The sequence below is a fragment of the Gopherus evgoodei genome, chromosome 4 (genome assembly GCF_007399415.2).
Source record: "Gopherus evgoodei ecotype Sinaloan lineage chromosome 4, rGopEvg1_v1.p, whole genome shotgun sequence".
Classification (NCBI taxonomy): Eukaryota; Metazoa; Chordata; order Testudines; family Testudinidae; genus Gopherus; species Gopherus evgoodei.
Genome location: NC_044325.1, coordinates 22434115 through 22449365, shown reverse-complemented (window position 1 = coordinate 22449365; position 15251 = coordinate 22434115). Strand labels below are relative to the sequence as shown.

Genomic DNA, 15251 nt, shown 5'->3' with positions numbered 1-15251 from the left:
CATTCTAATGTCTGTATAAATGGAAGCAAACTGTTCAGAAGCAAACATCCTCTTCTCTCCCCAACTTTGTCCCGTAAGGAAGGGGTCAGAAGATATTTGTTTCTCAGCAAAATAACTTTTTCATAAAATGCTCCTAATGTTTCAGAAGTAAATCAAACTGTACAATGTTTTGTGTAGCTGTTGTAGCTTTGTACAGATTTGGTTACTTATTTGCCACCAGTTGAGTGAAAAATGAATAGAGTACCTCTCATATTTCTACTGGTCCTTTAGGCACAGAACTGGATCTGACTAGTGCACTTTTAAGGAACATTTTAGTGTGAGAACCTTTTGAAATTTTGCTTACTTAGAATTATGTTCAGAATCTCTGGACATTGTTAAATTCATTTTGATTGAACCTCATTTTTAAATTTTCTCTTAGTTGGATGCTAGTGATTCAAGCTCCAGCAGCAATCTTTCCCTTGCTAAAGTTAGGCCAAGTAGTGATCTCAACAATAGCACTGGACAATCGCCTCATCACAAAGTGCAGAGAAGCATATCCTCCAGCCAAAAACAGCGACGGTACAGCGATCATGGTGAGTGACCCTGTTTCAGTGTGGTGACGCACACCTACTATAAAATGTTCGATATTTCCTTACAGCCTCCACCTTTTAAAAGGGACCAACTTGCTTATGGTTTGGTCAGTTACAACCTAGTGACTAATTCATGATCAGGTATTCTTATGTATAGTTAAGACCTCCTCAGAGAGACCTTCTAAAAGTATACTGAGTGAACCATCTTATTCTATTATTATGGCAATATTTTCTCCTGCCTGTGAGGCCATCCTAGGAAAGTCTTGCTAAACAACATCTTGCAAGTTCTCTTGTTCACTGTCAAGTGCATCCCACACCATTCCCCCACTTTCATTATGGCCATACAGCTTTTGTTTCCTTTTGGCATTAATAGGTCAGCCTTTGTCTGTCCCCCAGTATTTCTTCTTGTTTCCTGTGATGGCTGTCACTTGAATGCCCTGCAAAGGTCCAGTTTTTAAAGAGTACCAGTGACCCCAGCCAAACTTAGAACTTTTCTGCCTCATGGGTATGCAGAACAGTCGCACAGAGTTTATTAAATATCTTATAAATCTTCCTGCCTATACACTAATTTACAGAGGGAGTCTCCCTTTGACCTGAATATACTACAGTGGTTATTTGCAGGCAGGAGAGGTTGCTTTCCTCTCCCTGCATCTCCTTGGATTACATTGTCTTTTTTGTTAAATTTTCTAATCTGTAGAATCAGTTTGTTGGTTTTGTTTGAAGAGAAATACCAAAACACTTGAATGTTTTTGACTTTATTTTTATCCCCATTAAAATGTATCAGGAGAGGACGGGAAGTCTGACTTTCAAAATATAACATCCACATCTCAACTCCTTACATTTTAATAGCTGGGAAAGGATTTGTACAAATAGTTGGGCCGTTGGACATTTTTCCTGATCTTCAGGTGTACCAGAACAGCTTTCTGCCATTCTTCCCCAATTCTGCAGGCACGTGGGGGCCTACAGCACAAATTAGGGTAGGTTGTGTGCCAGCAGTAACTGCTCCCAGTTCCATTCCACCATCCCAGAGTGCCTGGAATTTAGCTTGGTCTGGCTGGGCTCTGGAATGCCCATTGAACTGGGAGGAATTAGAAACAAGTGACAAAGAACCTGTCATGACAACTTTATGCAACTAGAAATCCCTTGCTCAAAGGAAATCTTTAACTGGGTTTAGACTAGCTTTCCAACCTATTGTGCCAGTGGCAAGAAAGGGAATAAAGCACAGCCAAATATATGGCCCAACACTTCGAGTAACAGAGGAATTACTAGAAAAGTACAATAGGTAGTGTTCAAATGTTGGACTTCTGGAGCCAAGCAAAACAAGGTAAGAGCCTTAAGCGGACTTTTCAGAGTGTTTAACACCAGATTTTTTTTTAAATCTGAGGAACATCTCCAACTAAAGAATTTAAATAGTTTTATATTCACCACCCATCTGTCCTTACCAGAGAAAATGTATACAAATTCTGTATCTTTGGTGGAAAATTGCATTAAAGGGAGCTTTAAGAGTTGGCTTAAATCTCCAGCTTATTAAATTTTTAAAAATTGACTTTGTTTTTGAGCAACTCAAGTTTTACACATTTTTAAAAAGACAGAGATTAATAATATTCAGAAGTTTGGAAAAGTTCTTAGAGTGCTTGCTCATGTCCATTCCATTGTCTGTGTGCGCTCTCCATATGCACTGGTGCCGGAAGTTTTCCCCCAGTTATATCTATAGGAGACTGGCTCTGGCACCCTCTGGAATGGCACATATATGCGCCGGTATAAGAGGTGCCGCTAGCTCCCCCCTCCCTCAGTTCTTTCTTACCACCAATGACAGTGCTGGAATGTCTCCTTGCTTCGGCACACTTTCCTATCTCTACTGTGTCTAGTAGTGAATTTGTTGTATATAGTTGTTTAAAGTTGTACAGTTAATAGTTCCCTTAGTGTTAAGTTAGAAATAGTCCTGTATGGGACTTAGCCTAGGGACAGGGCATGCCCTGGGCTTCAAACCTTGTGACTGTTGCAAAAGCCTATGCCAGTCAGTGATCTGGCAGCTTCTATGGGGAAGTGTTTAGGGGAAATCCACGAGCGACAAGTGTCGCATTTGCAAGAGCTTCAGGTCACAGGCCAAGAGGGAGCAGGACATTTGTCTCCAAGGCTCCTTATGAAGTTGGTCCTTGCAGTGGGCTCAGAACCGATGAGATTGGACTCTGCTCCAAGCACTGTGGCCCCAGTGCGGAGCGCACTACCAGCAGCAACCTCTGACCAGTGCCAATCCCCATCCCCAGTACCAGCTAAAAAGCAAAGAGAGGCGGGGAGGGGGCTTTCTCCTACGTCCCGTAAAGGGAAGGAGAGAGCGAAGACCTGAAAGGCTTTGAAAGACACTTTCTGCCAATCTGGGACCTGGTCTCCCAATGGGACTTCAGCCTGGTTCTCTCCAGGCTCACAGGTCCACCCTTTGAGCCCATGGCTTCTTGTTCCTTTATACCAGGCTAGATGGACCTTTAATCTGACCCAGTATGACCCTTCTTATGTTTTTATGATCCTCTGTCCTTTAAGTTTCATTTATTTTGACTTTTAAGATATGTGCATATAAATGTATTTGCATAATGAATAACAAGATAACCTCCACATTTAGAAACAAAAAATGTTTTCTTTTTAGCTGGACCCTCTATCCCTCCAGTAGTGGCGTATCCAAAAAGAAGCCAGACTAGCACTACAGACAGTGACCTGAAAGAAGATGGAATTCAGACAAGGAAATCTAGCAGTAGTGCTGTTGGAGGACGAGGAATTGCTCCGGCTAGCCCTATGCTCGGAAATGCTAACAATCCAAATAAGGCTGATATTCCTGAACGTAAGAAAAGTTCAGCTGTCCCCAGTGTAAGTGGAAGCATTTATTCTTTAAAGCATATGAACATGAAACACCTTAAGAGCAGGAGAATGTCACTCAGCCCAATGGCCTGTCATTGGTTTTTGGTTTGTTTGTTTTTTAATGTTTTTATCTTCATCTCACTTCATTCCCCAGGTGCAAATGTAAGTATCTCATATACTTATTTGTATATTGTTTGCTTCAGTCACCTGCCCAGGAACTTAATTCTTTTGCCTATTGCCATTTCTGAAATAGTTCATTAGGATAGGAACCAAAGGTACATTTTAAATAAATCCAAGACAAGAAAAGGAACTAAGAGGCTGTCCTATGGAGCAGATAGTATGGGTCATGGGTGATCTCTGAAATCCCACCTGCTCTTTTGGGTTTCCTCCTCCCAAAAAAGGGATCCCTGTCACAACTTTTATATCCCATATCCTTTTGTATACACTGATTAAAAGGGTCACCTGTACATTGCACTAGGCATTCCTTAACACATTTTTAAAATGCAATTATACGGATTACTCAGTGGACTCCTGTCCTCTGCCCAGTAATTAACATATTATCAAAGAGCTGTAGCTTTAAAAGCTTCTTCCCTCCCCCTTGCTCCCCAAAACAAAAAAAAAAAACTTATTTGAACTTAATTTTTGCTTAAATACAGTGCTCAGCTTTGGGACTTGAGTTCTCTTTAAATGATCCTCTGATCTTTCTGCTGCAGTGCTTTGAGCTGATTAGTTTCAGTGAAACTCTTCCACAATAACTTCCAGATCCTTCAGCTGGTAAGTTACTAGGGAGCTGAGGTTATTCCTTCCTTCCACACCTGTTACCTACCTTAGCTCAGTTCACAGACCAGCTTGTCTCTGTTCAGCTGAACGTTTTGCTTGATTGCCACCTTTATAATTAAGGTTGGAAAACAGTTTTCATAATAAGTCTGTTTCCACAAACTCAGACTTTCTGGAACATTCAGCTTCTGCACAGAAGTCTTCCCTGCATTGTGAATTTTTTTAAAGTATCAACAAAATCTCTTCAGCCATTATCAAGCTTGGGATGGTATGTTTCTTTAAAGATGCCATCCTGGCAAGATTATTGCACTTGGATTCGTAATATAAAAAATGGCAGAATTTCCCTAATTCAAACCTAATTCAAACCTTTAGTCCTCTGAGACCAAAAAGTAGCTCGGCAGAAGGCCCTCAATCTCTTATTGTTTGTGTACCAGCAGCAGCCACTACCTCCAGTTTCTGGAACCTTCCAGCCAAGTCATTCTCAGCTACAGGCTGGCAATGAACTCTTCCTGTAAGAGGGATCCCCTCCTTCTGCCTTCTCTTCAGCTGTGGTTCATACATCTGCTCTGACAGTGCTATGTGTATTCTTTTCTGACCCCTACTCCCCTTCCTGTTAATTGCAGGGGCAGCTCCGAGCCCCAGCATGCCAAGCACGTGCTTAGGGGGCAAGCTGCGGGGGGCAATCTGCCGGCACTGCAAGCGCGGCAGTCAGGCTGCCTTCGGCAGCTTGCCTGCAGGAGGTCCTCCAAAGCCGCGGTACCAGCGGACCCTCTGCAGGCAAGCTGCCGAATGCAGCCTGCCTGCCGTGCTTGGGGCGGCAAAATGCCTAGAGCCGCCCCTGCTTAATTGTTTGTCTCTCTCTTGGTGTTCTGGGTTATCTGGTCCCAGAGTGTTAGGGCCTTTAAATTGGTTTTGTCCTACCACTGGCCTTCACTCCAGTAATCTTTTTTTTGTTTGGCAGCAATATGTTTTTGCTCCACACTCAGTATTATTGCCCTCTTTTTTTCAGCCCTTTTGCATTGTAGCCTCAGTGCTTCATTCTTTGGTATTTTGGCTTGCTCTGTTGCATCAGCTGGATCCTGACATCAATGACTTTATTCCAGTGGCTTCTAGTTTTACATTGGAATTGAAATCAAAATTTGGGCTATATTGAGAGATCCATGGAATACCTGCTTTGTTCATGGTAAAAGGTCCGATTTGCACACTGAATCAAACAGTGGCACTAATATAATCAGAAACAGCATTATAACATTATAACACCAAATAAAATGGTGGAGTGATAGTTCCTGGTTCTTTTAATGTTTAACCATATAAACTTAACAGGGTTTCCAATGCAAGTTCTTATGTAGTCATTTTTAGAGTTCATTGTTATAACTGGTGTGTATAGGAAGCTGTTACTTCCCTCGCAGTTCAGGAATTGGCTAGAATATTTAAGGACTATGGTAGTTGGCATGCAGCCAGAAGAAAGTGGGTTGTCTTGTGCTGACCTACCATTCTGGGTGTAAAAAATCCTTCGAGTACAGAAGTTTCATCCTGTCTCACTGATTGCGTAAGGCCTAAAATTGATAATCCCTTGAGATAACTTCCGAGAAGCAGAATTACTAGTAACTTCTTTCCTTTTTTAAACAAAAAATTAACTACTTTTTCATAAAAAGCTACTGCAAAGTGGCAGAACTTTGAAACTTGGTATGGGCATAGTCCTTGTTGAAGACTAATGTGTGATTTTGAAAAAGTCTTAACTTCTTTAACTGTTAGAACCATTAAATAATTGCATATTAAGCTTGTATAGCAGAATATTAAGTCTGCAGGAATACACTTCAAGGCAAGTGTTGTGCATGCGTGTGCAGCTGATTAGTGTTTGTGGGTTTAGGGAACATAGAAGTTGTGCTTCTAAAGCTGATTGCGCATGCAGGCCCTTGCAAGTCAGATAGCTCTGCAAACTGAACAGTTGTGCAGTAAGAATCAGATTAGTTCTACTAGCAAAATACTTGTCAAATTTATTTTGCTTTAAAAAGTTGCTGGAAACAAATATGTATTCTGCTCAATTAAAATCTCAAGAAATAAGGCTTTAGCAGCAACATAATTCTGCCATATTACTCATGCATACTATTCATGGATTGCGTGATATTTCCAAGTGTATACCTTATTGCTGTCTCCCAACCTAAAGGGCCTTCAGAATAGTTCAGGATGGCAGGGCAGAGGAAGGCAATTAGTGGGTGAAAGAAGCTTCAGGACCCTAGCTCTTACAGACTTTCTGCAAATGTGTTATGACATCTTTAGAAGAACCAGCAAGTGACTCCTTGAAAGCCACTCACCTTCCCTCCTTCCTCTGGTTGTCTCTCCTAATGTAGCTGACTGTACATGCAGCTAAGTCGTCCAATGCAGCTGCAGCAGCCTCCCAGCCCAAGCTTCTCTTCAGTATGCTCATGGTGTTCAGCTCAACCTTTGATGGCATCAGAGGATGCTCCTTATTCCCAGAAACATGTAGCCACCACCTTCAGGTGTACTCTGCAAAGTCCCACTCATGAGATGCATCCTGGTAGCAGTGCCTGTTAGAGAGCTCACTCTTCCCACCTGCATTCCCCTGTCTTCTCTGGATGTGCCTCTAAAAGGGGGTGTGCCCTCTGCCACCTCAACTCTATCCATCTGTGACAGCAGACAGATACGAACTTCTGTGGATCCACTGAACCTGAATTTTCTCTCTTGAAGAATACAGTGTCTTAGCTTAGTGTGTGTTAGTGTTAGTGTTTCGTTTTAAGTTAAGCTTAGGGTATGTCTCACTTAACATGCTGCAACGGCACCACTGTTGTGCTCCGACAGAGAAAAGCTAGAAAAATGGGGTGGAGAGGCTCAGCTGTCATTCTATCACACAGTGGCTCCAAAAAAAAAAAAAGTTGAGAACCAACAAGTTAATAAATTGTGCCATAAGATGTATGTCATACCCCACACAGGGCAGAGATGCCAAGTTAATAGCGTTGTTACAACCTTTTGTATTGACTGGCAAGTTTAATGCATCGTTGAGGTTGCATAGCTAACAGATTTCATTTTCATATGCATGTATGTGTAAAATATATTGGCAGATTCCTGCGGTCTTTATACAGACAAACTCCCACTGAAGTCAGTATATGTTATAAGGTCAAGCTTTCTACAGAGCTTTCACCAAATTCTTTAGCAAGGCCTCTGGTTTCTTAGCAATCCAGGGCAGCAAACTAGAGGTTTTCTGGCAGCTTCAGATAAATTAAAAATTGTTTCATACTGTATTAAATATGAAAATGAATATACAATCAGTTCATAATTTGCTGTTGCTTAATTTGGTGTTAAATTCAACTTTTTACACTTCCCCTCAATTTTTATCTTTCACCATGTCATGGATTTTTCTGTCTTCAGCTGGCTGTTTTGCCTACAATGTTCAGTAAGTTAATGCAGTGTTAACTTTTAAGCCGAATAATAATAAACATTAACACCCCATTCAAATGAATGGTGACTGTTCATATTTAGAACTGTTATTTCAGCTATTGGCAGGCTCGAGCACATGACTCCGCATCAGCTTATAACCAGTTCAAGTTTTTAAAGTTTGCAACAGCAAGTGCTAGACATTTCTTTCAAATGACACCTTGGATTCATGTGTACAGTTCTGAAGAAATAAATGGATTTTTAGTATATTCTGCAACTGTGGAATTGTGGGGAATTTGGAACCTGATTATAAACTGATATGTATCGGAACTTTGCCTGACAGATGACCGCAGGGAGCTGTTTTATATATATTGAACAACAGGTTTTTTACTGACCCCTCTTGGAACCTTTTTTCAACTTGAAAAGTTTGTCAGTGGCTACTTTTTGCTTTTTTTATCTTAGGCCCATTTTTCCTCGGTATATTTTTACCCTTTATTCCATTGCACACTACTGTAGCCATTTGTTTTTATGCGGAACCTTATCTCAAATTTTTTTTAAAAATGCACTGAGTTTCCCTTGTCTATCACAGCAGTAATTCTTCAAAGAACTACAACAGGTTCATTAAGTCCTCTTCCTAAATTCTTACTAGCAATCTGTAATCGACAGGGGCTTATCCATGTGTTCACTGATAACATCCCTTAAACTGGTTTCCAGGATTTTTCCCAGCAGTGGCTGTTTAAACTCAGTAACCTCTCTTGTGTCATACTTTGTTCCACAATCCTTTTTAAAAACAGAGCACGGTAATGGATTTATTTTCCATTTTCCAATTGTATGGAATTTATCTGAAATCCAGTGAACTGGAACGAGAAGTGGGGGAGTCAACGATTCGCTAGTTTGCTTGCTTGCTTCCTCTAAACCCCCTGGGTGCATGTTTATCTGGATCTCGTGCTTTTTCTACATTAAGTGCATCTAACTCTTTTTTATATAATTCTGTTATCTGTGCACTACCTAGCTCCTCAGTCGTTCCTGGAAAATTGACCGCCAGGTTGGGCATATCTCCACCCTCTTCCTCTGCAAAGACAGAGGCAAAGTAATTAATTCTATTTCTTTATCCCCCCTCTAAGGTCTCCATTTTCATTTTAAGTGGCCCTGTGGTTCTCTTGTCCTTTGTCTAATGTTTTTGTGTATAATTATATTTGAAAAATGTCTTAACTGAGATTTTCTGGAATTTGACTTTTCTATTTTAATTGTTCATTATTGGCTTCAAAACTTTAGATTCATCTTTATGGCATTAGTATTTTTAAGAGCCTTTATTTATTTACTTCCCCATTGTACTTAGCCACATCTGTTTGTTTCTGTTATATCTTTGCTTTTCCTGCCAATTAACTTGTTAGGGGCTTGATTCAGTTTCAGAAAAGTGTTTTAAGAAAAGATGATAATTTCCACATTCTAAAAGTCATAAAATATTTTTCAAGAATGTCTAGTAAAAGAACTACAGATCTAGATTAACTTCCATAAAATTCTCATTTTTATTTACATCAATAGTTGAGGGCATTTGTGATTAAAGTTAAGCTTACTCTATTAACTCTTGTTGAATAGTCAAAATAAAATGAAATTGTGTTTCAAACAGTTCGTTCATCTTAGCACTTTCTTAGAAAGACTAGCACAGTCACCATAACTAAAGGGTATTGCTGTTTCTTATCTACTTTGGAAACAAATCAATGTAAGGCTTTTACTATAAGCTGTAGAACAAATTATAGCATAAATTTAAGGAAAATAAGGTCTTCAACCACATATTGTTGATACTGATTTTGCCCTGAGTCTTGCACAAACTTTTTGGGTGGATTAACACACATTGTATCTTTAATTGTAGAATAATACCGCACCTGGAGCAATGACACGCCGCAATACATACGTTTGTAGTGAGAGAACCACTGCAGATAGACATTCAGTAATCCAAAATGGCAAGGAGAACAGGTATGAAATTTCTCAAAGAAAAATTTGCTGTACTTATTTTCTCATGCGTCGAAAAAGTTGTTGTATATGATTCAAAATGAAGCAATACCACTAAGTGTCACATTTTTTCTCTTAAAAGTAAGTACAAATCCCCAGCTTGTGGATACTTGAAAGTACTTGCTTCTGCAGTATGTAGACCTGAAATAGTCTTCTAAGGTTCCCGAAATGTGTAAATACTAACTTATGGACCATGATCATCTGTCCTATGGTTGGATAGCCGATGTACACAGATTAAAATTGAATCATTCGGTCATTCTTCTGGATATTTGGACAAGGAATGCTCTGTTTCAGTAACAGATTTTTGGTTTTAAAAAATTAAAGAACATCAATGTGAGCATCTCCTTCACCCAGTTAGTTACAGTTGTATGATTCTGTCCTCCAGGTGGCTACAATCTGTGGCAAGTTGTTGAACAAATGGGACTGTAAAGAAGCAAAGCTCCTCTCTGAGGGCATGTCTACGCTACAAACTTAAATTAACCTTTGTTAATATCCACAGTAATTGCTGCAGTTTTTCATGCCCAAACTAACCTTCTGTCGATAGTGTGCAGCCTCACAAGGAGCACCTTGTTACACTGACTCAAGAGCAGCAGTATGGGGGCTGAGAGCCTGGGCTCTCAGCTCGACACACAGCTCTCCGCTGGGAGCCCGGCTGCCCCTCTGGGCACTTCCAGGCTCCCAGCTGCCTAGAGTCTAGGGGGCAGCAGGGCTCCTAGCCCAAAGCAAGGAACCTACCAGCCTTTCTTGTCAACTTTACAGCTCCAGCACGGATCTGTGAATTTGACAAGAATGACAGCCAATGTAAGTAACACAGTGTCTACTGGACGGTGCGTCACCCTAACTACACAGACCTACACCCTCATGGAGGTGGTGTTCTGTCAGTGTAGTAGGGCACTTACATCGGTGGGAAAAAGGCTGTAGCATAGACGCTGACATAATTAGGTCGATGTAAGCTGCCTTACTCTGGAGTATAGACCAGGCCTGTGTGAAGGTAAAGAATTTTATACGCAAATACAGGCCTTCTCCCTAAACTAAGGGAATGCTAAGTTTGAGTGGAGTTACATTATGCAGAAGATTTGGGGTTACCAGTCAAATCAATGGTGGTGATTTTTTTTGCTGAATGTCTGGGGAAAAAAACAACTAACTCCCTTCTCATCAGTTTTTTTCCATTGATCCCTATTTTGGGATCTCTCTGGCAGAGGAAAGGAACAGGCGTTTGCCGCTACACCCTCATGTTGCAGCCACTGTGTGGAATTGCCTTCATTTCACAAAGGGTATGGTTTTGCCTCCTGCTTTCTTCTCCAGCAGCATGTAAAGGAAGAGCGGGACTGAATTGGACATGCTGAATGAAGGTTCAGCATCATCTCCACTGTTGTCTGGGATAAGGAACATGACGCTGACCTTTGTCTCCTTCCACTGGCCTTCAGCAAGCCTGGCAGGTTTTAATCCTCCCTAATTCCTAAGTCTAAATTGACTCTGCACACCTCTTTTCCCCCTGCCAACCTGGCCAGCTAGGTCTGTAATTGACTAGTATGTAAATTACAGCCCTATTAAATAGTGGTATCTGTCTCATCCTCCCTTGCCTGGTCTTTGTTAATATTACTAAGTCTTTGCTTGGGTTAAGGAAAGGGATGGAATACTTCTTAAATGTAAGATATGTTAATGTGTTTTTTCTGTACAAGTTATTTTTAAACATAATGCTGCATGCAGCCAAAATGATATCCAGAAGGTACAGTTCCGAACAGTTGCTGTACCACTTCAGAGTGATGCCACATGGTGTCAATCCAAACACATCTTTGCACTCACCTCACACGCAAACTGCTTGGTTATATTCTGCAATTATTAATTTTGATCTTAAAACCACTTCCCTGATGATTCAGTAACTTCAGCATTTTAATAGTTCTTAGGTAAACAGTAGTCATTAGAAATATTTATACAATGCATGTGAAAATGTGTCCCTTTGTACCATTGTTTGTTAGAGCTCATTACTTAGCTGGGTAGTCGGCTCAGTTTTTTTTATAATCAGTCTTTAAATTAGCACTCTGTTTTGCAGCATCTTCTGGTCTACAGGGTCTTAAATTGAAATAAACATCCAAGCTTAAGAGAGTTCAATATTATCCTCTTGGTCTTCTGCTAGGAGCAGCTTCATTCTGTATTGCTGAGAAATTGCTCTTTTGTCTTTTCTGGCCTTGACTTTCTCAGTATTACGCTTCAATAGACTTCATTTTGTCCAAAGTCTATGCTGTACGGTACATAGCAATAAATAAACCAGTGTGTTGGCCCCACTGACCTTCCTAGACACATACTTTATATTCTGTAACTTATCTTCACTTTCAAAAATGCTGAACAGTCTTGTTTTCTGCAGCTGTCAGCAGGGAGGGAAGTTTCTATTCTTGATCAGAGTGTAATAGACTCATAGACTTTAGGGTCAGAAGGGACCAATATGATGATCCAGTCCAACCCCCTGCACAAAGCAGGCCACAGAACCCTACCCATCCACTTCTATAACAAACCCCTAACCTATGTCTGAGTTATTGAAGTCTTCAAATTGTGGTTTGAAGACCTCAAGCTGCAGAGAATCCACCAGCAAGTGACCCATGCCCCACGCTGCAGAGGAAGGCGAAAAACCTCCAGGGCCTCTGCCAATCTGCCCTGGAGGAAAATTCCTTCCCGACCCCAAATATGGCGATCAGCTAAACCCTGAGCATGTGGGCAAGACTCACCAGCCAGCACTCAGGAAAGAATTCTCTGCAGTAACTCAGATCCCATCCCATCTAACATCCCATCACAGACCACTGGGCATACTTACCTGCTGATGATCAAAGATCAATTGCCAAAATTAAGCTATCCCATCATACCATCCCTTCCATAAATTTATCAAGCTTAGTCTTGAAGCCAGATATGTCTTTTGCCCCCACTACTCCCCTTGGAAGGCTGTTCCAGAACTTCACTCCTCTAATGGTTAGAAACCTTCATCTAATTTCAAGTCTAAACTTCCTAGTGTCCAGTTTGTACCCATTTGTTCTTGTGTCTACAATGGTACTAAGCTTAAATAATTCCTCTCCCTCCCTAATATTAATCCCTCTGATATATTTATAAAGAGCAAGCATACCCCCTCAACCTTCTTTTGGTTAGGCTAAACAAGCCAAGCTCTTTGAGTCTCCTTTCATAAGACAGGTTTTCCATTCCTTGGATCATCCTAGTAGCCCATCTCTGAACCTGTTCCAGTTTGAATTCATCCTTCTTAAACATGGGAGACCAGAACTGCACACAGTATTCCAGATGAGGTCTCGCCAGTGTCTTATATAACGGTACTAACACCTCCTTATCTTTGCTGGAAATACCTCGCCTGATGCACATTGGCGGCTCATAGTCATCCTGTGATCAACCAATACTCCAAGGTCTTTCTCCTCCTCTGTTGCTTCCAACTTATGTCCCCCCAGTGTATAACTAAAATTCTTATTATTAATCCCTAAATGCATGACCTTGCACTTTTCACTATTAAATTTCATCCAATTACTATTACTCCAGTTTACAAGGTCATCCAGATCCTCCTGTATGATATCCCGGTCCTTCTCTGTGTTAGCAAGACCTCCCAGCTTTGTGTCATCCGCAAACTTTATTAGCACATTCCCGCTTTTTGTGCCAAGGTCAGTAATAAAAAGGTTAAATAAGATTGGTCCCAAAACTGATCCTTGAGGAACTCTACTAGTAACCTCCTTCCAGCCTGACAGTTCACCCTTCAGTACGACCCGTTGGAGTCTCCCCTTTAACCAGTTCCTTATCCATCTTTCAGTTTTCATATTGATCCCCATCTTTTCCAATTTAACTAATCATTCCCCGTGTGGAACCGTGTCAAATACCTTACTAAAATCGAGGTAAATTAGATCTACTGCATTTCCTTTGTCTAAATAATCTGTCACCTTCTCAAAGAAGGAGATCAGGTTGGTTTGGCACAATCTACCTTTAGTAAAACCATTTGTAATTTGTCCCAATTACCATTGACCTCAATATCCTTAATTACTTGCTCCTTCAAAATTTTTTCCAAGACCTTACATACTACAGATGTCAAACTAACAGGCCTATAGTTACTCAGATCACTTTTTTTCCCTTTCTTAAAGATAGGAACTATGTTAGCAATTCTCCAGTCGTACAGTACAGCCCCTGAGTTTACCGATTCATTAAAAATTCTTGCTAATGGGCTTGCAATTTCATGTGCCAGTTCCTTTAATATTCTTGGATGAAGATTATCTGGGCCCTCCGATTTTGTCCCATTAAGCTGTTCAAGTTTGGCTTCTACCTCAGATATGGTAATATCCACCTCCATATCCTCATTCCTGTTTGTCATCCTTCCATTATTCCTAAGCTCCTCATTAGCCTTATTAAAGACTGAGGCAAAGTATTTATTTAGATATTGGGCCACGCCTAGGTTATCCTTAACCTCCATTCCATCCTCAGTGTTTAGCAGTCCCACTTCTTCCTTCTTTGTTTTCTTCTTATTTATATGGCTATAGAACCTTTTACTATTGGTTTTAATTCCCTTTGCAAGGTCCAACTCTACATGGCTTTTAGCCTTTCTCACTTTATCCCTACGTGTTCTGACCTCACTAAGGTAGCTTTCCTTGCTAATCCCACCCTTCTTCCATTCCTTGTAGGCTTTCTGCTTTTTCTTAATCACCTCTCTGAGATGCTTGCTCATCCAGCTTGGTCTACAACTCCTGCCTATGATTTTTTTTCCTTTCTTGGGATGCAGGCTTTGATAGTTTCTGCAGCTGCGACTTAAAGTAATTCCAGGCCTCCTCTGTATTTAGATCCACAAGTTCTTCAGTCCAGTCCACTTCCCTAATTTCCTTTATTCTTTAAAGTTAGCCCTTGAGAAGTCAAAAACCCTAGTCCCAGATCTATTTTTGTTTATCCTTCCATCTAGTTTGAACTGAATTAGCTCATGATCACTCGAACCAAGGTTGTCCCCTACAACCATTTCTTCTATGAGGTCCTCACTACTCACCAAAACCAAATCTAAAATGGCATCCCCTCTTGTTGGTTCTTCAACTACTTGGTGAAGAAATCCATCAGCTATCACTCAGAAAAATCTGAGCCCTATTATTCTTACTAGCACTTGTCCTCCAGTCTATATCTGGGAAGTTAAAGTCTCCCATGATCACACAATTCCCATTAGTGTTTACTTCATTTAAAAACATTAAAGAGGTCTCTATCCATATCAAATCAGATCCCGGCGGTCTGTAGCACACCCCAAGTACTATCTCAGGGGAGGCTCTAGTAGCTTTCTTTTCCAGTGTGATTTTTGCCCAGACAGACTGTCTTATCCATTCCATCACTTCTTATTTCTTTACAGTTAACCTCCTCATTGATGTACAATGTTACTCCACCACCTTTGCCTTTATTTCTGTCTTTCCTAAACAGTACATAGCCTTCAATACCTGTACTCCAGTCATGACTACTATTCCACCATGTTTCTGTTATCCCTTTAATAGCCGGTTTCACTTCCTGCACCAGTAACTCTGGTTCCTCCATTTTGTTACCTAGGCTCCTCGCATTGGTGTACAGACATCTTAACTTTTGCCGTTTGGCTTCACTGACATTCTTTACCCTGTTAGGCACAGACATTTTACCGCTAGCATCACCTGT

General features: G+C 40.8%; 1 protein-coding gene across 5 annotated transcripts in view; it reads left to right on the top strand.

The window, feature by feature from the left end:
• Positions 1-15251, top strand: part of MARK3 (microtubule affinity regulating kinase 3) — a 100794-nt gene that overhangs the window by 65320 nt on the left and 20223 nt on the right. For all 5 annotated transcript variants that reach the window (XM_030558679.1, XM_030558680.1, XM_030558684.1 and 2 more), the window contains 3 exons: positions 419-572; positions 3211-3428; positions 9463-9566. In XM_030558679.1, the coding sequence (XP_030414539.1) occupies positions 419-572; positions 3211-3428; positions 9463-9566 (476 nt within the window). The remainder of the gene's footprint in view (positions 1-418; positions 573-3210; positions 3429-9462; positions 9567-15251) is intronic.